The sequence below is a fragment of the Lissotriton vulgaris genome, chromosome 7, assembly GCF_964263255.1.
Source record: "Lissotriton vulgaris chromosome 7, aLisVul1.2, whole genome shotgun sequence".
In the NCBI taxonomy this organism is placed as follows: Eukaryota; Metazoa; Chordata; class Amphibia; order Caudata; family Salamandridae; genus Lissotriton; species Lissotriton vulgaris.
The window spans coordinates 1388852182-1388875946 of record NC_141695.1 but is presented as its reverse complement, the minus strand read 5'-3'; the positions used below and the strand labels follow the sequence as shown (position 1 = coordinate 1388875946).

The following is a 23765-nucleotide window of genomic DNA, read 5'->3' as shown; positions in this document are numbered from 1 at the left end:
GACAGAGGGAGGGAGGGAGGGAGGGAGACAGACAGAGGGATGGAGGGAGGGAGACAGACAGAGGGATGGAGGGAGACAGAGGGAGGGAGGGAGACAGAGGGAGGGAGGGAGGGAGAGGGAGGGAGGGAGGGAGACGGACAGAGGGAGGGAGACAGACGGAGGGAGACAGACAGAGGGAATTAGACAGACAGAGGGAGGGAGAGAGAGAAGAGAGAGAGGGAAGGGAGGGAGACAGGGAGGGAGACAGGGAGGGAGACAGGGAGAGAGAGGGAGGGAGACCGGGAGAGAGAGAAGGGAGACGCAGAGAGAAAGGGAGTGAGAGAGAGAGACAGAGGGAGGGAGGGAGAGAGATAGAGAGATAGAGAGAGGGAGGAAACTCTCCAACCCCAGCTCAAACACCACTGACATCCCACCATAGCAAGACCTGTGTAACTCCCTTGCCACCTGCTTCCATCGCAAGATTGCCGACATCCACGACAGATTCGACAACCTGACCTACCCAACAACACCTCAGACCCCACGGCCACCACCCACAGCAACCCCCTGCTCACCTGGACCCACATCAAGGACGACGACACCATCAAGATCATGAGCACCATCCCCTCGGCTCCCAGTCAGACCCATGCCCACGCCACATCTTCAACAGAGCCAGCGCCACCATCGCACCCCATCTCCGGAAGGCCATCAACATCTCCTTTGAGACCGCGATCTTCCCGGAGAGCTGGAAGCACGCCGAGATCAACGCCCTGCTTAAGAAACCCAAGGCAGGCCCAAGAGACCTAAAGAACTTCCGGCCCATCTCCTTGCTCCCGTTCCCGGCAAAGGTCATTGAGAAAGCGGTCAACAAACAGCTGACCCGCTACCTCGAGGAGAACAACATCCTAGACCCGTCCCAGTCCGGGTTCCGCAGCAGCCACAGCACTGAAACCGCCCTCATCGCTGCCACCGATGACATCAGTGCCTTGCTGGACAAAGGCGAAACCGCGGCCCTCATCCTCCTGGACCTATCAGCCGCCTTCGACACGGTCTGCCACCGCACCCTACGCAAACGCCTCCACAACGCAGGGATCCAAGACAAGGCTCTGAAATGGACCACCTCCTTCCTCTCTGGCAGAACCCAGAGCTTCCGCCTCACCCCTTTCCAGTCCGTGGCCTCCAAGATCATCTGTGGCATACCCCAAAGATCATCCCTTAGCCCGACACTGTTCAACATCTACATGGCCCCGCTGGCCCACGTCGCCAGACTGCATGACCTCAACATCATCTCCTACGCGAACGACACACAGCTGATACTCTCCCTCACCGCCAAAACCAACCTCCACGAAGGAATGAAGGCCGTCGTCGAATGGATGAAGGACAGCCGCCTGAAGCTGAACTCGGACAAGACGGAGGTCCTCATCCTTGGCTCCCCCCCTCAGATTGGGACGACTCCTGGTGGCCAACCGCCCTGGAAGCAGCACCAACACCCACCGACCACGCACGCAACCTGGGTTTCATCCTCGACTCAACACTCTCCATGACCAAGCAAGTCAACGCCGTCGCTTCCTCCTGCTTCAACACCCTCCTCATGCTCCGGGAGATCTACAGGTGAATCCCAACCCACACAAGAAAAACGGTCACCCAGGCCCTCGTCAGCAGCGGGCTGGACTATGGAAACACCCTCTACGCTGGAGCCCCGGCCAAACTGCTGAAACAACTGCAACGCATACAGAACGCCTCTGCCCGTCTGATCCTCAACATCCCTCGACACAGCCACATCATACCCCACTTCAGAGACCTGAACTGGCTGCCAGTCAACAAGAGGATCACCTTCAAACTCCTCAACCATGCACACAAGGCACTACACGACACCGGACCAGCTTATCTCAACAGACGACTCACCTTCTACATCCCGAACCGCCAGCTCCGCTCCGCCAATCACGCCCTCGCTACCGTCCCCCGCATCCGAAGAACAACCGGCGGCAGCAGATCGTTCTCCTACCTCGCTGCCAAGACCTGGAACACACTCCCCATCCTCCTACGGCAGCCCCAAGACCTACTTACTTTAAGGAGACTACTCAAGATCTGGCTCTTCGAACAGTAACAGCACCCCTTCCCCCCAGCGCCTTGAGACCCTCACGTGTATGTAGTGTGCTTTACAAATGTCATGCTTGATTGATTGATTGATTGAGGGAGACAGAGATAGAGAGAGGGAGACAGGGAGGGAGACAGGGAGGGAGAGCGAGAGAGGAAGAAAGATGTGTGTATGCCGGATCTGGTGGCTCAGTGGACAAAGGCGTCCGCTGCAGGGGTGTGTATTCAACGTCATGGTCATAGTTTTTTTTGTTGGTCTAGCCCTACCACCTCCCCCACTCCCACCAGTGCGGCCCCCAGCCACAAACCACACTGTAAATTTGGCCCCGAGAGAAAGTTTGTGAGTACCCATGCTCTAGAACCACATCAACCTGATTTAGAATTTTTTTTGTTTTTTTCGGCCATTTTTAGGTTTCGCCTCGCCGAAGGCTGCGCTCTGCGCAGCTTTTCGGCGCAGGCGAAATCTATTGTTTACTATAAGGGCTACAGGAACGTCCCCCGGCTCCCATTGGCTAGCTCCATAAATGGAGGCTAGCCATTGGGAGCCGGATCTGTCCATCTGACCAGATTCGGGGGCGTTCCCGCAATTTTTTTCCTCTCCGCCCCTCTGTGCGCGTCATCTCGGCGGTGGGCGTGTTGTTTTTTTTTTCTGTCAGGGCGTGTTTTCTCATTCGGCCGAAGATGGCACCGGGGCCCGTCGACCACTGTTTCCCCTGCTCAATGCTCAGGTAAGCAGCATTTTTTTAAAATTGTGTTTTTATCCCGTTCCCCCCCCCCGCCCTCCGTGTGCTCGTTCCTGCCCCTGCCCCCCCCTCCCGCTCTCCGTGTGCCCGTTCCCGCCCCTGCCTCCCGCTCTGTGTGCCCGTTCCCGCACCACTTTCAAATGCTTGTTTTATTATTGTTATTGCCTTTCTCTGGATCTTTTCTCTTCTGACGACTACGTGCTCTCCCAGAGAGGCCTAAAGAACTCCTCCTTTTAACCCCCCTCCTCTTTTTCTGCATCTAGGACTTCTAGTGCCTAGACGCCCTCGGGTGGACGTGCTGGTTTATAAATAACGTACTTTTATTTGTTTGCGGTGCTTGCCTGTAAAGCGCCGCGCCCTCGCATGTCACGCCGTGTTTACTATAGATCGAATGTCCCTGGGGAGGGGGTGGGCTGTCTTTGGTGCTCTTCACTCCATAGCTGTGTGCACCAGTATGGTATGCTTATCTCACACCCGGGTTCCAGAGTATTTTCAACAGACATTTCTGTGGGGGTTGAATTAATGCCCCTCTCCTGATCTCTTCAGGCATCCGGTGCTCCGGGCCCACCGTGCAGCGCTGCCCCCCACCCACCCTTAGCAGGGTGCACCTGCGCTACAGTAATGACATAATTTGTCGAGCGCCAAGAAACGGGTCTCACGGTGCTGTTTGTAGTGCATAAACGGAAGGAGAGCAGTCGTTACTCTTTAATTCCCCTTGGATGTTTGACTGTCTCCGGATCTAGTTGGTGTAGATTACCCCGCCCCCCACCCCCCTTTCTCAGGCTGAGGTATGTGTCTTGCCCAGACTTGTCCTCAGTGCCGTTCACGGCACATGCTGAACTGAACCCATCCCCGCCTCGAAGCGCTGTGCACTTCTAGTGCTTCCACTTGCAAGGCTTTCAACCTGTACCCGTTCCGCAGGGGCTGGATCCCTCCGGCCGCCCTTGTAAATATGCGTGCCAAAGCCTGGTGCCTTAAGCTGGCAGACACCGGCGCCCTGTGCCATCTCCCCTCCCGCCCCCTCCCCGGGGACTGCAGCCCCGCACATGAACCTGCCCGCCTCGCGCCTGTCTGTGGTTCCACCCCCGGGGCTCCGAGCTGACGTGGATGCAGAGTCCCTCCCCACCTCCCCCCTCTCGGGCTGCACGTGGCAAATATTCAAGGAGTCTAAAACTGGAGCACCGGGGATATAGAGGCAAGACTGTGTGCACAGCATGTGTGATGGAAGTAGGACGGTGGGGAGGGGGGCCCGGCGGCATGTGTACGCAGCATGCATGGAAGCAGGACTGCAGAGAGAGGAGGGAGGGGCTGAGCATGGGTGCACAGTATGTATGGAAGCAGGACTGCAGAGAGAGGAGGGAGGGGCTGAGCATGGGTGCACAGTATGTATGGAAGCAGGACTGCAGAGAGGAGGGGTTTAGAGATCTGTTTTTAAAGCAAACTCCCTCTGAACAGTTTGAGTAAATTAGATTTTTATCCAGAAATAGCCAGAAAGGATACAACAGCTAGCAAGTATTCAAATGTTTCTCATATTTCTCATGTGGTTGTTGACATGAGGGAAGTTAAGACAATGACCATGTTTGGTTCACTGGTAACTGTTGTGACCGGGGCTTTTGTTTTTTTGGCACTGCTAGTAGGGGAACATGAGGTTACGGTTCTGGGTTAAGGTTTGGAAGCTGTTCATTTGATGGAGTGGTAAATGGACAGTAGATAGTATGGACAGACTAGCAGCTCTTGGACTCTATGCCACAGTTCAATGAGCAAGTCATCTGAGCTTACAGAAACTTTGTAACTGAAGAGCCAGCTGATATTAGGATAATTACTTTTTACATATATATATATATATATATGGCTCTGGGTGTGTGTGTGTATGGGGCTCTGGGTGTGTGTGTGTGTGTGTGACTCTGGGTGTGTGTGTGTGTGTGTGTGTGGGGGGGGGGGGGGGGGGGAGGCTCTGGGTGTGTGTATGGTAGTAATTGCTGTCTGCTGAGCTCGTCCATAGGGTTCAATAGGTCTCACATTTGCGAGAGGTTAAGCTAATGGCAATGTACATGACAATGCCATTTATTTATCTGTTTTCAAAACCAACACATAAATACAAATGTTGTCATTTACAATGCCAATAGCTCTAACTTTTCCAAAGGCGAAACCATTGCATTGTAAATGCTTGTTTGTTTTTCCCTCCATTTTATTCTAGTTACCAGGTCGTCTGCTGTGGCGCCTCACAAGATTTTTCTCTCCCCCCTATGGGTTTCTTTGTTTATTTAAGCTCTTTGTCTTATTAGATTTTTTTTAACCCCTCCCATGCTTGTGACGGAACCGCTCCGTCACAAGCCACGGGTGAGCTGTGCTTGTGACGGAACGGTTCCATCACGGCCCGCTCGCCGCGCCTGCGCGGTGCTGATTTCGCGCCTGCGCTGACGCTTTAATGGGCGGGCGGGTTCGTGACGGAACCGTTCCGTCACAAGCACAGCTCGCCCGCGAGCCGTGACGGAGCGGTTCCGTCACTAGTATGGAGCCACTGCGCGGGTGCCCCACCCCCTTAGCGCTGCGGCGGAATAGCCGCCGCAGCGAAGGGGTTAATGTATTTAATACGTGAGCTCGATCATGTCGGAGGATGGTGATGAAGTTGCCCCCCACACTGGAAACAATTCTGCGGACTCCCATGATCACACTCACACAAGTTTGACAATTCAGACTTTAATGATACATTAAAATTACTAATACATGTCACCCAACCTATTCTTATAGCTTTGGGTGGCAGATAATTTGGCCCTCCCCTGCTGCATGATTCCAGTGGCCCTGGCTTTAGAGAGTGCATGTTGGATGGGGTGAAAGGTCTCTTCAGAATGCTTCAGATAAAATCACGCCCTTGTGGCAGTTTCTGGAAGTTCATCTTGCGACTGAGCTCATCTCATGCAGGCTAACTTTACCCTGCCCAATGGAATGCATATTCATGAGGGTAATTTGCATACGATTCCGTTGACGAACAGTCCTAATTTTGAAAGCGGCCCTGAAAAGGCTGGTCACCTGTGGCCCGGTAGGACATGAGCTGAATAGAAAGCCAGGAGGACAACGTGAAACGAGGTTCCGCTCGAAGGGTGGCGGTTCGCCTGGGCTTGCCTCCGCTGCAGTCCCTTAGTTCCAATCCAACATCCTTCACAGCAAACAAGTTGTGACAGCCACTGACATTCCACCCCGAGGGGCTAGGCAATCGCACCCTGAAGGGTCAGGCAATAAAGGGCCTGGCAATCGTACCCCGAGGGGCCAGGCAATCGCACCCGAGGGACCAGACATTCACACCCAAGGTGCCATAGGGCCCAGAAAATCGCCTCCAAGTGGCCAGGCAATCGCACCCCAATGGGCCAGGTAATCGCACCCAGAGGGGCCTGATGATCAGACCCGATTGCCATAGGCCAGCAAATTGTGCTGCCTACTGGGAGCAATTTGCACACCTGACATCAGTTGTCCAGGATACAGTAACTAGGCCTCAGGGAAGTTTTAATCCCACGGGCAACCTTTTCAAAGTTCCCGCATTTCCTTTAATTGATCAAATTAAAAAAAATGCACATTCCACTATTTCGCAAAACTTTATTTACACCTCAAATAAGGAAATTGGGCACAATACTAGCCGGAGATTGGGTTACAAGACACATCTTGCGTGACTATTTTAATGCGAGTTGTGCACCTACGTAAATGAAGGGATTTAAGATACTAGCAAACCGCACACATTTGGCTACAAAAGTACAGCATAGTTTTACAACATTTTCATGACATTTAGCAAGGAAAAATACTCTAGTTTGCACATCTCTATAACATCTCAGCTTGCACCCAATTCCTCTTTACGCACTTAAGACTGAAATGAGGTGGAAGAAGCTAACAGTTCATGTTCTCTTCCGTTCTGCAAACAGTGCACATCTGCTACTTGTTTGACCTTACGAACATCTGTTGGGTAGAAACTCTATGGCATGTGCAATTTGTGCCAGTGTAGCAATACTAAGTCGATTATAAACAAGCCTTGGTGCCAACTCAACATTTGCTCTGCAATCAGGATTAGGGTCCTAGTCACACAGTGTGTTGATGGAGATACCATCATAGCTAGGGTTTAGAGAAGGGAGCCCAATGTTGGTATACGAGGGCCAAATCCATGCCTGATTTTCAATATAACCAGGGCCACTGGAATTATGCAACAGCTGAGCACCAAACTATGCGGCAGGTTTGACTTAAGTATGTAGCAAAAATGGCACATTGTGGGGCATAATGCGACACTGGTTTTTATATATTACTTTATTATTTTGTGTTATTTTTACATATTTTAATATGGTCTAGGTAGAGATTTCACCTCATTTGTACCAGTTTAACAAATGAAGAGCTTTCCACTGTGCACAAACATGTCGCCTTATTTGTTATCCTTTTGAGCTGGGAGCAAATATTGTTGTTAAAATCAGCAGATTATGTAGCAGATGATGGATTGTGTGGCAAATGTGGCAAAAAGCTGTGGGTGCAGAATCTCATAATTCCAGTGGCCCTGAATGTATCCCCGGACTTTGCTTATGATTCCCATTTAGATTCATTGTATTTGAGCATATCTCCTGTAGATATCCTGGAGGTCAGCTGTGGATCAACCCCTTATTTCCCTATCTTTTCTTGCTTCCATACACCACACTTCTCCCCTGTCAGCGCTTGACCTGTCCCCTCGCCCTTCTCCCTCCTCTTGCTACTTGTCCCATATCCATCCAGACGCTCTCACTCCTGTCGTCGTTCACCTAGTACCTGAAACTCTCTCCTTTGTCTTTGCTACCCCTGACCCCTCCCCCCTCTTGTGGCTGTTCCTTTACCTGCATCCATCAGAAACAAGCATTTGCAATGCAATAGGTCTCGCATTATTAAAATTTTAGCTATTGGTGTTGCATTATTTAGCAATACCAATAACTCAAACGTTAATAATGTGAGACCTACTGCATTGCAAATGCTTTTTTCCTCTGGCTTAGGTTAAACAGATCATTCAAGGAAAGTCATACCTCTCGCTCATTTTTTCAGCTCACTGACATAAGAACATGAATTAGAACAAGAATATACTTTAAGCGAGGAGTCAACAGCGTATTACCCCCATTTCTTTTAAAAGCTGTAGTATTGTTTTACAGACAGATGAGCCGGTAATTCTCCGGCCTCTAAGCCCGGCGATCTGTGTCCTCTGAGCGCGGCTGGGAGCCAGGAAAACAGCGAGCGGGGAAAACCTCCCCAAACCGCACGAACCCCAAAATACCGGCAGGCAGAGGGGCGTGTTAGAGAAATGTTCCCTAAATACACGCATCCATTAACCGAGATGCAGGAAGGGGAGCAGACAATTGAAATGTCCCCCATACCCCACACGGGGGCGGAGTTAATAAAGATGCAGCGGGTGCAGCGGTTTGAAGGGCTCACTGCACTCCAGCTATTGGGAAGTGTGTGTGTGTGTGTGTGGGGGGGGGGGGCCGGAGGGTGGGGGGGGGGTATTGTCTATTTTCCATATGTGCATCAAGGCATACTTCAGCCTCGTTTTCTACTGCCAACCCCCCTCCCAAAAAAAAGAGGTACTTCGTGCAAGCAAACTGTCTGAAGGCCACACTACACCCCTTCACTCACAGGTGTATGAAAGGACCACGCATCGGAAATGTCTACCAGTCTAACCCCCATCGCCCCCAAACAGTTGTTGGCTAGGCGAAGTAATATACAGGGATAATCCCCCCCCCCCCCCCCCCCCCCCCCAAAAAAAAAACCAACCACAAGTAGGCAGGTGGCTTTGCAAGAGATGCACAGAAGGACAATGTATGCGCGGCGGAAATATGCCCCAACCTAATTATTCTTCTAGACCGGGTACAGCAAGATCATATAGAGAAACAGAATATCCCCAACCCACCCTGAGGCCCCACCCCCAGAAAGATACAGGCATAAGTAGGAAATACCGCCCCCCACACACACACTACACAATCAGAGGCGAAGTGGGTATCTGTGGAAAAAGAACTAACTGAGACATCCAGGAAAGGGGTATAACATAGAAATGTCCCCAAAACGGACTTACAACCCAAAGGTGTTCAGGAGAAAGCACTGTGTAAATAAAATATGCACAAACGACAGTAACACCCAATAAATGGTACGTGTGTTGAAACCCTCCTCCCCAGCCCCTTCACAAAAATAAAAAACAGGACTAGAAAGGGCAGCCTGCAAGGTAAATATCCACAAACCACGCACAACTGCAAAAAAGAGTTGTGGAGAAAGCCAGTGGGGTGGAAAATATCCTAAAACCACCGTATCGCCTGAAGCAAATGTAGGACCTGAGAGAGAAAGCATCCCTAAACTACATACAGCCCTAAAACAAACACAGGAAAACAGTATAGGTATAAAACACCTCAAACCACAATAATCTATGAAAAAAAGTACAGAAGAGGGCACAGTGCGAGGTGTGTCTCTGGAAACCACAGTATGCCCAAAGAACGAGAGCGGGAAAGGTCGCTGTGTATGGAGAATACTCTCAAGTTAAATTAGCCTCCTAATACAAGTGGGGGTAAGGGCAGAGTCCATCAAACTAGCCTCAACCGTACTACCCCTACTGGGAGTCCTGAAAAAGCCACACCTGTAGGCATAGTTCCATCACCGTAACTCAATATCTGGGAGAAATATACACTAACCACAATACCCCCCAGAGCAGGCATAGGAAAGCACAGCATGGTAACTGTAATCACCATGCCATGCTTCACACCTCACTAAAGCAGGAGCATGAAACTCACCATCTAGATAGAGCAACAGCCACAAAGAGGGGCAGAAAAACAGAGTGCCTAGTCTAAATATCCGCAGGGAACATTTTTGCCTAAAACTAGTCTTCGTCTAGAAAACTGGTGCAAGGAATATATTCAAACCACACCTACACCGAAAAGGGGTGCAAGAAAAGAAATCCTGTAAAGAGAATTTATGCAAATGACACCAGAGAAGTTAGCGTCTTGATAATATTTCCCCAGGTGCTTACAATCTTCTAGGTATATCTCACCTCCATACAGGTACACCTGCATAAAAAGTCTCGGTCTTAATGTTCTAAACATAAATATATTCTGTCTACTGAGTAAAACAAGCGATAAACTGCACGTTCAAACCTGTGCCCGCCCAGCTAAGGTTACAGCTGAACGAACCTGAAAAATGAGCGAGGAAGGATCTAGTTTGGAGTGTATGGGTGGTTTGAGGATATTTCTTTTACTTCTCCTTTTTGGGTATGATATATTTATTTTTGGAGGAAAATAGTGCCTTTCTCGGGCGATAAATACTGCCAGCAGAGACATTTGTTTTGGTTGTTTGAAGGAAAATTGCAATGTTGGAGGCGTCATGTCCCTTCGTGTTCGTGGGGAGACGGGGGCTCCTGCACGTTCTGCTGGAAGTGGCATGGGCATGAATGGGGGCGCCGTGGGGATGGGACAGTGTATGGCCTGTGAAGTGACTGGCCCGAGCTCCCCGGGGTGATGTGTGCAGGAGCGAGCCGACAGCCTGGCAGCTCTTCTTTGCCGCTTCCTGGGGCTGTTTCTTCTTAAATGGAATAGCTTTCTTTCCTAGATAGATTTGGGCGGTGGCAGATTGTAATAATCGGCCCACCAGAAACAAAATATGGTTGTGAAAATGAGATTCAAGAAGTGCCGATATTACAATAAAAGCGGGGTTCCCTTAACAGGAGAGAAGGGAGCCAGGCAGTGTACTGCCCGGGTCCTGGACTGGTAATTGAGCCCGAGTCGGTGATGTCTAAATCAGGCGGGGAGACAGTGAGGGAGCCAGAGAGCGGCAGAGCAGCTCCCCGGGCCGGTAGGAAGGAGCCGCACAAGGCGTGTAATCTGAGATGCGCCTAGGGCCAGTCTTCATTTTCACGTTTTACGTACTGAGGGCACGATCATTCATGCCCAGGAGCACAAGCTTGCGAGCAGTGCAGACAGCGCTGCAATGTTTTCATGTACAACTGGAGCCCACTCTGAGTTACTTTTAAATTCAGAAACTTTTATTACACGGGCTGCCGATATATAAAAATACTGAAAATTTAACTGTACGTTTGTTCGAACTTCAACTGCTTAAACACACTTGTTGCAGGTTCTTTGTGGATATTTAAGCCTGTCCGCAGATTGTATGTTTTTGTACGTGGACCACAGCTGACTGAACGTCGACAGGGGCTGATCTGTGCACACTAATATGGCGCAAACCTGCTCAGTGATGTCAGACCGCCAGAGGGGAAGGAAGGACGCCATAAATTGTGCTACAATTAATCAGCCCTGCAAGGGCATGTCGTTAACAAGGTTTTCTAGGCACACTGCGTCCGCCGCGCATCCCCGGTCAAAGTGCGGGCCCGGATTTAAAGAGGAATAATAGCCAGTCGTGAGCGCGCACCACAGAGGAGCGGGGGGAAGAGAGCGTGGCAAACGCACGCTGCTGCGTGTGCTGTCTACCGGTGGGAAGGGGCGGAGCAAAGGCGGGACATGCGCCCACTTTTGCCTAATCGCGTGCCGTTTTTAAATCACAAAAGCACGCGAAAGCAAATGGAAGACATGGAAAGTAAACCCACACGCACGAGCTTGTGGGTAACTTTCTAAAGCCCGTACAAGAGGTCTTGCGCTGCGTGAGCAATGCTGCGCACTGCAACGCAGGCGCAAGACCTAAAAAGCAGCTTCCAACAGAGAACTACCCAGTAACTACCAAAAGTCACTGCAATAGAACCATGAGAAAAAGCTCTATAGCATAAGACTGTGTATCCTTGTTATTGTCCAATTACTTGCGTTTAGCTTTTTAAACCTAAAACAATAAAAGTAATTTCAGCTACTGATTGGTAGGGACCTCAGGAGGGACTGTGCATTGCTCTTATCCATCGCATACATGTGCCTTGTTTTTCAGGAGCCAGAAAAGATGTAGACAGATCAAACTACAATGACTTAAAGGCAGAACCAGCCCAAAATGATCTGGAAACAGAATAATTAGTAATAGGCTACAAATAGAAAATGTTTGTCACCATGCTTCAATTCTCAAAGCACGTTACTGTGGCTCAGCTCCATCCATCATAGCTTTTTCCATTGTGCTGTAATTTCCCTGCTCCAGTTAATCTTTATTTTTCAGGAAGAGAGGCTTTATTTACCCTGAATTGAGTGGGAACATGGATTTCTGCAAAAAGCGGCTCCAGGAACAGAAAAATGCATTTCTGGGAAAAATCCTACTTTGACTCTTACCAACTTGATGTGTGTTTTAGGGAGCGTAAACATTAAATACAAATGTAGTGTATTTTTTGTAAAGCGCACAGCTGCCCCAACGGGGCGTCCCGGCGCTGTATAACGCTGTGGAACCCTTCCTGGCTCTCCCTGTGAGATGCCCCTCCTGGGCACCCCCAAGGTGAAGCCAGGCATCCCAGTGTTGTAGGGGCCGTTGTGGAGATTAAGCAAGCTATTGCCCAGAGTTGCAGCGTGGGACCCATGATTAGAGTAGACGCCGAGGCGAGAATTATTGAGTCCGCGGACATTGAGCCCAAGACCCTGCCGCGTCGGGACTTGAACCCTGGTCCCGGGCCTGATCTCTGCTTCAGAGTCTGCCGCTCTAACCAGTGAGCCACACTTCTCCACAAATGCGAAGGCAAGTTTAATGCTCGTCACTGGACAAATGTTTTCTTAACCACTTCCTCAGCAGTGACCTAGTATTCAAATATAGTTTTCTGTAGAAGAAAATAAATATTTTCACATAAATGTATACTAATTTAAGGTAGAGATGTGCATGGTGAGGTTAAATGATGATATCAAAACAATGCTGATTAAATATGTATTCTTCTAATCCCCTCACCTGACCCGCATCATACTGGCCTTGAGATTTTGGGGCCTCGAAGACACCAACAGCCTCCAAAACAAGATTGCCTGCACGATTTCTGAAAGAGAGTAAAGAATGGCAGTGTGATCATCATTAGGCCTTGCAAAATTATAAAAATGCTACTAGACCGGCAGGTCGAGTAACTTCAATAATCTACTCTACATAACTGTAATGTACTTGACATGTAAACTGGTCTCAAAATGTGGGATCATTGGTAAATATTTTATTTTACAGAGTTGCCTTTTTTCTTCATTCTCACATGAGTGCACCTTCAAATATAAGAGTTCAGCATTTCTGCTGTACAAAACAAAACTCTTCTGTTTGATGAAATAGGCTAAACGTTTGCTCTATGTGTAATAAGAATCTAGTCCACATATAAGGGGACACATGATCCCTAATCTGCCTCTCAGTTTACTAACAGCATTGCCATCAAGGCAGGGGCAGGAGTGTTTCTCAGTTCATGTTAAACCATTCACTTTCAATAAATAGATTACTGAGGCATTATGTGGTAGAGCACTGTCATTTACAGACAGTACATTTCCAAAAAATGGGCCAAAAACCTTCCAACTACAATGTAGCTTTACTGATAAAACCATGTAGTATAATAACAATAATCTGCGAGAGCCGGGTTTCAGATAACTTATTTATCATTTGCACAACACCAAGTACAGTGTTCTGATTTGTTTTTCATCCTAATAAAACATTATTGGCATAGCCAATAGGTCTCGCCTTTGGGACCTTATAAGTGTTTAGTTATCCAGCACAGTATCCTTGGTGCAACAACGTCAAGTGTTGCATGGCCAAATACTTCTAAGGTCCCAAAGGCGAGACCTATTGGCTATGCCAATGCTTGTTTGGTGAATGTGGCCCTGCAGTATGGGTCTAATATAGTGAATCTACAAAAACCCCACAACTTGACATTTAGACTGAGAGGGCAGCTAACCTAGCAACAAATGATAACCCTTTCAAAGCCTGTCCTCAAGCTTAGACACACCTTTAATGTTCCATGCTATCAAAGACCACCATGGGGGATCCCAGGGAGGAGTTTGGGGAGCAACAGAGGAGTTGAGGGATTTGAAAAATACAATTTTGGGAGAGAGCTTTACAGCGCCACATTGCATGTAGTGCCTATTTATCTAACCAAGTACAGCACTGTTTGGATAAATTCTATATTTGTTTTTAATAACTTAAAATAATAGGTATATTCAGTGGTTGTTATTCTTTTTTAAAGCAGGATCTTTAAAAAAAAAATTTTTTTTTATAAACTGAGCAGCTGTGTTATCAGCTAAGTTAAGTCCTAATAATGCCAAAGGAAAGGGGTGCAATCTATTCTTAATCAGAGGAGTGCTGGCTAGTAATGCAGTCAAAAGATTTAAGGGTAGAGGGATTGGAGATGAGCCCAGGCGCCTGCGAGAATGACCTTGAGGCCTTTAAGAAGCAGCAACCTCTTAGAACATTTAAAAGCCTCCTCTGGAATCTGACCCTGGTACGTCTTGCAACATCCCATCACTTAACCCAAGGTGGTGCAGACAAAATGAACATGTTTCTAATATTAGAAGTAGGGGGTACCGGGTGACTCCTTGTCATCAACACAACCAGTCTGGGGTTCCCCTCACAATTATTGTTTTTCAAGTGTGTTAGTCCAACTGGTTCATTTGGCCAGAACCAAGACTACAATTCCCAGAATACACCAATGATTTAAATTAACGCCTAATACTGGAAAAAGGTGTAAGCGCCTGCCCTCAGAATCTTAGTGCACACACTCACCAGCAGTTTGACGTTTACCCACACACAATGCCGTTCAACCGTGTGCTCAATTTTCTGTTTTCCAAATAAAAGTCAGGTTAGAAATGTTATGAAATTACTCAACACAACCATGTTTTCCGCCCAGGCAGCAAATTTGGTATCGATTTGTGATTCAGACGCTGGGGAAGGATTCAGTCAAATCGACACATTAGATTAATTTATGGCTCAAGAGAGAGATTTGTGTGGTCTTTCATCGGAATTTACCTCGGGCAGGAAGTTACCTCTAAACGAGGGCGTGGGCCAGGAAAATTCTAGTAAAAATCAAATCCGCTAATAGAAGTCAGAAATGTGACCTGAGGCAGGAAACCATTGATAAAATATCAGAAAGCCAAGCAGCCCACACACCGCTGAGTGGCACCTGCGCAGCAAGGGATGGCACCTCTGAAGGGGTGCAGGATGCAGGCTTTGATCACGCCTGTGGCTTGCAGGGAGCAGCCCGGTTGTCATAAAGCATGCATGACTGTTTCATTCAATCTCCCGGAGTCTTACTGAGACATGGACTTCACATCAGCCTATGGGGAGCCCCACCCCAAGCCTTATATAGGGAATATAAAACGTGTTAAATAAAATAATTTTAAAAAGTACAAAAACAACGCAGACTTCGTTAAATAAATAAAAAATAATAAAACACATGGTTGATATTTGAAGGGAAAGAATGGAAGAAAATTCAACAATGGATTTAAATGTGAATGCAAATGACGTGCTGTTTGATCTAGTGTTGCAGTAGCTGGCCCGGCTCGCGGCGGAGTCCGGGCACTCTGATCTCTCGAGGCAGCTTTGTGGCGGATGACCCTGGCGTGCCACGAAATGTCAAACGTGTGAGACACACACAAAAAAAGCATTTACAATGCAATGGTTTTGCCTTTGTTAAAGTTAGAGCTATTGGCATTGCTCTTGACATTTTTATTTATGTTTTTTTTAAACATAAATAAATGGCATTGTCATTTACAATGCCACTAGCTTTATCTCTAGCAAATGACACACACAAACACACACAGAGCCCCCCCACACACACACCCACACCGAGCCCCCCCCGCACACACAGCCACACAGAGCCCCCCACACACACAGCCACACAGAGCCCCCCACACACACACAGCCACACAAAGCCCCCCACACACACAGCCACACAGAGCCCTCCACACACCCACACAGAGCCTTCCACACACACCCACACAGCACAAGCAGGCAACAGGGGCACACGGAGGCACAAGCAGGCAACAGGGGCACACGGAGGCACAAGCAGGCAACAGGGGCACGAAAACGAAAACGGAGGCACAAGCAGGCAACAGGGGCACAAGCAGGCAACAGGGGCACACGGAGGCACAAGCAGGCAACAGGGGCACACGGAGGCACAAGTAGGTGACAGGGGCACACGGAGGCACAAGTAGGCGACAGGGGCACACGGAGGCACAAGCAGGCGACAGGGGCACGAAAACTGAGGCACAAGCAGGCGACAGGGGCACGAAAACGGAGGCACAAGCAGGCAACAGGGGCACACGGAGGCACAAGCAGGCAACAGGGTCACGAAAACGAGCACAAGCAGGCAAAAGGGTCACAAGCAGGAATTGTAATTTAGACGGGGCTGAAGTGGAGAATGGTCAGTAGGGAAGTAGTGCGGCTGGTGCAGTGGTACCAGGCTGAAAGGTGAGAGGGGCTGTCTGCACCCCAGTTTGGACAGTTTCCACTACCTAACAGGGATTGGTGGGAGGGGGCGTACTTCTTGCTTGCTTTAGGGCTGTTACTTCGGGGACGCAGTGCACGCTCTTGCCTGCTGCCTGCTGCCGCCGGGACACGACAACAGGCAGGGAGAGGACAGGCTGGGAGAGGGCAGGGAGGGGACAGGCTGGGAGAGGGCAGGGAGGGGACAGGCTGGGAGAGGGCAGGTTGGGAGAGGGCAGGCTGGAAGTGGACAAGCTGGGAGAGGACAGGCTGGGAAAGGTCATGGAAGGGACAGGCTGGGAGAGGGCAGGCTGGAAGTGGACAGGCTGGAAGAGGACAGGCTGGGAAAGGGCAGGGAGGGGACAGGCTGGGAGAGGGCAGGCTGGGAGAGGGCAGGCTGGGAGGGGGCAGGCTGCGAGAGGACAGGCTGCGAGAGGACAGGCTGCGAGAGGACAGGCTGCGAGAGGACAGGCTGCGAGAGGACAGGCTGCGAGAGGACAGGCTGGGAGAGGGCAGGCTGGGAGGGGGCAGGCTGGGAGGGGGCAGGCTGGGAGTGGGCAGGCTGCGAGAGGACAGGCTGCGAGAGGACAGGCTGCGAGAGGACAGGCTGGGAGAGGGCAGGCTGGGAGAGGGCAGGCTGGGAGGGGGCAGGCTGGGAGAGGGCAGGCTGGGAGGGGGCAGGCTGGGAGGGGGCAGGCTGGGAGGGGGCAGGCTGGGAGAGGGCAGGCTGGGAGAGGGCAGGCTGCGAGAGGGCAGGCTGCGAGAGGGCAGGCTGGGAGAGGGCAGGCTGGGAGAGGGCAGGCTGGGAGAGGGCAGGCAGGGAGAGGGCAGGCAGGGAGAGGGCAGGCTGCGAGAGGACAGGCTGCGAGAGGACAGGCTGCGAGAGGACAGGCTGCGAGAGGACAGGCTGCGAGAGGGCAGGCCGCGAGAGGGCAGGCTGCGAGAGGGCAGGCTGCGAGAGGGCAGGCTGGGAAGCAGAGAGGGTCTTAACTGAGAAGTCTGCCAGCGCGGAGCTCTCCGGGGCGCAGAGCAGCAGCAGGGCCCAGCAGAGCAGGGCGGGGGGCGGCAGGGGCTCGCAGAGGTGTCTCCTGGGGCAGCCGCCCAGGTCCACCATGGTGCGGCTCCGAGCCCCAAGCTCACATGGTGCCAGCGCTGCCCGCTGCTGAGCAGCGCCGAGTGTACGGGGCGCAGAGGAGCAGCAGGGCCCAGCAGGGCGGGGGGCGGCAGGGGCTCGCAGAGGTGTCTCCTGGGGCAGCCGCCCAGGTCCACCATGGTGCGGCTCCGAGCCCCAAGCCTATGGTGGTGGTGCTGCTGCGCTCGGCTAAGGTCCTAAGACGGGCAGTCGGATTTTCGTGTGTACGGGTCGTAGTGTGGGATTAATCTCTCGGGCCTGTGAAGTACTCTATGGTGGCCCTCAGCAGTCTTAGGGACCGGTTTTCCAATAGTGAGCCAGCAGGGCTGGAAAGACAGCAACTCTATTCAGCCTCTTGGGTTAGAATGACTTGCACAGGGTGAAAAGTGCTCCTTTGAAGCATTGTCTGTGGTCTGGTTGCAACTGACAGGTGAATCAGGCGAGGTCATCAAGTGGGCCCTTCGAGCCCGGGGAGCCAATGGAGGGGGGGATAGTTGTTGGACTGGAACAGTAAGTGGAGGGGTCGAGGGGCGACAGACCCGATCTGTATCGGGTGGTTTATTATGGGGCCCCAGCCAGCAGGAGCCAAACAGCAGGACCACTTCACCAGGGGTGCTGAAAACCACAGGATATCAATAGATGATCAATACAGTCAGCGGTGGAGGGGGTGGAGAGCACCCAGCGCCTGCAGTAGTCCTTCGAGGCCAGGTGCAGAACCCACAGCAGTGTCTGGCCCTCCGTTGTGCAGACAGAGGCAGGCATGCGCACCACCCCAGGGGGTTGTTCAAAGTGATCAGAGTATAACTGATAAGGGAGCGCGTCTCAGCCGTGCCAACATAAGTCCCAAGCAGGGTGCCCTGCAACTGTGTTTAGTAGATGAGTCAATGGGCATGCGGTCCAAGAGGGGAGACCCCGTAGCCTTCTTTGTGCTGCAGGTAATACAGGGCAAAGCTCTTGTGGCAGTCTGTAGTAGGCCTCCTTCAATGAGGAAACAGCTCACCGAGCCCCCTCCTCACTTCAAACAGTGAAGCATCCAGTCGGCGGTTGATTTGGGCTTCACAGGGTCTGCAAGCGAAGGCCCCCGCGCACAGGCGGGGCTGCCAGCACTCCTCAGCTGCTTCGGCACAGAAAGCCCCCCGGTCTTAATCACCCAGGCTCAGGGCTGCCCAGTGCTCCATCAGGGCACCCACTCCCAAGCGCATCAGGGGAGGAATCGGAGCCAGGCAGGTCTGCGATCAAAAGGCCTGCAGCATAGAGAGAGTCTCTGGTGTGCCCTCGCCGCCCCAAGGGAGCAGCGCTCATGCTCCAGTCGGGCCTCCCCTTCCAGGCGTCTTGGGGTGGGGAAAGCAGTGCCAGACGGGTCCGCCAATGCAGGGCTCACCTCGGAGGTCTACTGTGCAGGAGTGCTCTCTGTCACTCCCCGTCCTATCTGCAAAGCAGCCTACACAGTTCCGAGCCAGCAGGTTACGGGCGGCAAGACCTCACAATGGCCCTTTTCGGTGCGGGCCTCCTATGGGTCGGGACAGGGGCAGGGAAACTCATGGGCACCAGACGCTATCGCCACCCATCCTCACTGGCTTTCCTTATAGACAACGAGGGTCAGTCTCCACAGTCATGGCAGGGTTCCACCAGGCTCCGGTATCTGCACATTGTTTCCTAGGCCCAGCGCCAGCCTAGGACCATGGTGGCGCCCTCAGAGCTCTGTTTCGCCGATCAGTACGTGGTCTCCCCAGACAGCAGCGCTTGTGGGGCTCTTAGAATGGCTCACACAATTCCCCCCACAAATGAGTGATTAATGGCCCACTGGTCAGTGTAGTAAAAGGGTTCACCTTGGATGTGGCTGTGTAACATCATACTAACTCGATGGCGTGGAACAAATTGTATCTCAAAGCTATTATTATGAAATTCAGTGACAACGTGAGCAGCCTCCCGAGGGCATGTAGGGGAAAAACGATGTTTTGGAATTATATCGCACGGACAAAACATAAAAAAAGACGCTATTCTGTTTCTGTAACGAGTTTTGGCTAGGGGGGGGCGGAAAGGCACGGAGAGCGGGAGGGGGGCGGGAACGGCCACACACTGACAGCGGAGGGGGAGGGAGGGGGGGGCGCGAACAGACACACACGGACACACTGACAGCGGAGGGGGGGGAGCGGGAACAGACACACACGGCAAAAACAAAAAGCACTCACGCAAGCAGGAAGGCGGGTGCCGGCTCAATGCCGGACCAGATTCGGGGGCGTTCTCGGCTTTTGGCTGACGTAGCGTGACGTCGCCAAAAGCCAAAAATTCTCGGGAACGCCCCCGAATCTGGTCCGAGATTGACGGACGGAGCCCTCTCCCAATGGCTAGCCTCCATTTATGGAGCTAGCCAATGGGAGGAGAGGGCGTATTTCCGACCCCACACACACACATCAAAAGGTTTTTTGGCGCATGCGTACTGAAGTACGCATCGCCAGTCAAAACCTAAAAAGGCCACCCCGGACCCCTTCCACAGTCAGTCACTCCCATAGTACCGCTCCACCTGGCCTCGTGCCGCAATGAATGGGGGAAAGATTTCCCCCAGGTTGCTGAGGCACCAAAATATTCAAAGGGAGGTGGAAAGGAGACAGCAAGCCATTGACTGGAAGAAAGGCAAACACTAATCAGCCATGGCACCGAGCAGTGACAGCATGCAGGGCACACAGAGGCTGCAAACCCCGACGTGCAGCAGCGTTCGGGATAAAAATAAACACACACCAACCTCTGTATTATCAGAAGCAAGGATTTGGAGACAAGAGAGCGTTGCACACAGAAGCAGCAGACACAATGAACCAGTGACAGGGTTTCATAGGAACGCCGATGCCTCAAAGCTGTAGCAGCATTAATGGCCGCGCGGCCGTGAAAGTGACGCGGCCGGGATGCACTTAATAAAAAAAACACGCTAGTGGTGCGCGCGCGATGCGGCGGAAAAACTGAAAGTGATCGTGCTGTAAGGGTGCTTAATGAGCCATGACGGAAGGGTACCGCGAGGAAAGTCAGATGGCATACAGTACCAAAACAGTAATGCAGTCAAAAAGCAAAACAACAAAAAAAAAAACCTAATGGCCATCCAACTTCTTTGTTACATAATTACCAGAAAAGAGCTGCAGAGTTTTACTGCACTGCTACTTGGGAAGATGTTCCCCAAAAACACAGGTTGTTCAATGATGCTCAGTTCTTTGGACATGTTCTACTGTTTGTTCAGGCTAAAGCAATTGCTCAATGGTTACAAATAACTAGATGACAACTCCTGAAGAAGAATAATGCCATAAAAAATTGATTTAACGCCATAAAGGAAGAGCTGCGTGCCATGAGAATGATGATCATGCAGCACTGTTATTTACTTGAGCTTATGACAGCCATGGAAGGAGAAGTATGCGGAAAGATAGGTACTTCTTGTTGTACTTACATTCCAATAAATGATACAGATAGTGGAACAAAATTAGCAGACATACAAACTTTGTACAGTCTACAAATGAAAATGGTGGCTGAAGGAGGTGCTCCAGATGAGTGGTTCAAAGGGAGGCTTGACCGACTACCATCCTGGGTGTTGGGATTGTTTAAGGCTTTATTGCCACTTTTAGTTACAGCATGTTGTAAAAAGAGGAATACAAAGGTGGGAGGGAGGTTCACAGTTATGTCACATACATTGGTAGTAGATGATCAGGACAATATATATAATTTGACACCAAGTGCAGATGCAGGATTAGAGACTGGTTGAAATGTGAACTAGAGGGGGAAATGGTAAGGAGGAAACAAAATGCAAAGAAATCTCGCTACAGCAGATATCAGTGGAGAGCACAGCAGAATTGTAAGTGGTTACAGAACAGTTCAGGACTAAGCTTCACGATGATACAATATAGGTGAGAGTACACTAGAAATTAGAATGTACGATCAGTAAGTTTCAGTTAAATGGAACACAAGTTTAAACAAGCTTTGTAGATTTTTCATTTTTTTCATTTCATATGTCTTTATTTCGAATATTTCATCATAAAAGACGCTTCCATAATAAAATACATCATATATAAAAAGAAACACACATCAATTTTAAAAAGCATAAAAATAAGTTGTATATGCACTTATGGCACATCATACTAACATTATAAAATGAGATCAGTACTCCATAAAATACGATCAGGTCGTGGCTACATAAAACCTATCCATTGCTTACTGTTTTGTCCTAATGAACCACACCCATCCTAAGAATTTCGCTACAGCGATTACAAGGGGTTCACTCGTGTCAGTCCTATTGATCCTTAAAGCTTCCAACCCAACCCTTGTACCCATGTTGCGGCAAATAGGTTTAAGCCATTTTGCCCGAGGGGCTGCGTACGCCGGGCATTCAAAAAAAATGTGGCCAACAGACTCCTTACGATCAGTGCACCAGCGACAGAATTCAGCCACCTGGCACTTCCATTTTTTTGTGAACATTCTAGTTGGAAGAGAGCCAACCCTCAACTGATGGTAAAGTTTCCTATCGCTGGACCTGGTAATGGTATCCCAATAGTCTTCAAGAGATGGATCAATTTTATGCTCCAGAAACAAACCGGACAGGGAAGTGGCTGATAGTTGTCCAATGTGTTTCTGGCAGACTGTTGACCAGTATAGGCTTTTAAATACTATTTTTGATGGAAAACAGTTGTTAGCGGGGTCAGTCCACAAATTGCCCAAACCCATAGACTCTAGGAGCAGTCTAACTTGTTTAAACCATGGAATGTTACCCGAACCCATTACAGATCTAACATCCAAAATTGACTTTGCAAATAGAGCCAGTTTTGGGGTGGTCCAAATCCTCCTCCATAAGGCCACTGGCTTAAAACGAGCAATTTCATCTATTGAGTGACAGCCCAAATCCATTAATAGTGGCAACATGGGACTAGAGCCGGGAAGGCCTGTTATATTCCGTAGGAATTTATTCGGAACTTTGACCAACGGGGAAAGGTCCGCAAAACCCCAGAGGTCCGCTCCGTACAGGATCGCTGAACCTATCCTGGAATTATAGATTTTAAGAGCTGGGCCTATCCTTTTGGTCTGAGACGATCTCTGTTCTTTAACCAGGCACCCTGAGAGCTGGGCAAACTTGAGTGATAGAGTATAAATCTGGGGTTTCCAACTTATTTTGCTGTCTAGAACAATCCCCAGATAGGTCATGACATTAGTCTGCTCTAACTTTGTGTTGTTCATCATGACATGGCCAACCACAGGTCTACTTTTCGTAAGGATCATAAATTTAGTTTTAGTTACCTTAACCTGCAGATCATGATCATGGCAAAATTCCTCAAATTTGTTCAAGGCCGCCTGCAGGCCCACCTGGGTCTGCGATAATAGGAGGGTGTCATCCACAAACATAAGTAGCGGAAACTTCGAGCCACCCAGAGAGGGGGCATCTGTCAGAAAGGCTGAGAAATATTGCACAACCCTGTTGATGAATAACAAAAACAGGGTTGGCGCTAGAACGCACCCTTGCCTGACACCACGGGACACTAGAAATCTATTGGTAACCTGCCCTTGCTTACCCCAGCGGACTTGTGCAAAATTTGCCTCGTGTAACTTGATTACAACGTTCAAAAGCTCCTGGGGCATCCCCATGTTTCTTAAGACCCCCCACAGTTTGTCCCTGGGTACTAGGTCAAATGCTGACTTGAGGTCAACCAAGGCGGCACAGATAGTGCCACCACCCAAACTGACTACTTTCCAGTAAATCAGTAGGAACCTGAAGACCTGCTCGATGGTACTTATACAAGATCTAAACCCAGCCTGCAAGGGCGACAATATATCCTCCAGCTCTATCCAGCTCTGAATTCTAGCCAGGACCATCCTGGCAACAATTTTCTGTATAGAGTCGATCAAGCTAATGGGTCGATAATTCCCCTGGAATGGAACGGTCCCCCTTCTTATGTATAGACAAGATCTCAGCTCCTCACCAAGAGTCCGGGATACCTGCCCCCTTGGCAATAGCATTTCCCAGAAATTTGTAGAGTTTTATAATCACAGCACAAGTATGTATTTCATTCTCCTAGTTAATGGAAACGTGACCTGGAGAATATAGATGTAAGGTAGCATCAGTTAAGTGTACACAGAGTCAGATAAGTAGGCTTGGGTGAAAAACGATAAACACACATACACGTTTGAGGTGAAGTTCATATTGTACTTAAGCTTTGTTAGACTTACAATAAGCAAATGTAGAGGAAAGGTTGAGTTTAAAAGACACAGGTGATGTGAAGTTATGTAAAGTTTGATTAACTAGATGCACTCTTAGACCGGTTATTGACTTCATGGATAGTTGTATGTAGCTCAGCACTTCATGCAATATATAAGTGTGGGTCTGCAAAATGCAGATTGAATTTAGATGGTAAACTCTGCAAGGCCACTTGTTTTCCCAGCCGAGAGGAATGAAACCAGCTTTGCCTTGCCAAAAGAAGTCTTATATTTTTTATTTCAGTTTTCCCACATAAAAACCTCCAGGAATACCACGTTCA

At 49.9% G+C, this 23765-nt stretch overlaps 1 protein-coding gene across 1 annotated transcript in view; it reads right to left on the bottom strand.

Moving 5' to 3' along the window:
• Positions 1 to 23765, bottom strand: part of LOC147703774 (polymerase delta-interacting protein 2-like) — a 216114-nt gene that overhangs the window by 160088 nt on the left and 32261 nt on the right. Inside the window, exon 2 of the mRNA XM_086932122.1 lies at positions 12642 to 12723. Within this exon, the coding sequence (XP_086788248.1) occupies positions 12642 to 12723 (82 nt within the window). The remainder of the gene's footprint in view (positions 1 to 12641; positions 12724 to 23765) is intronic.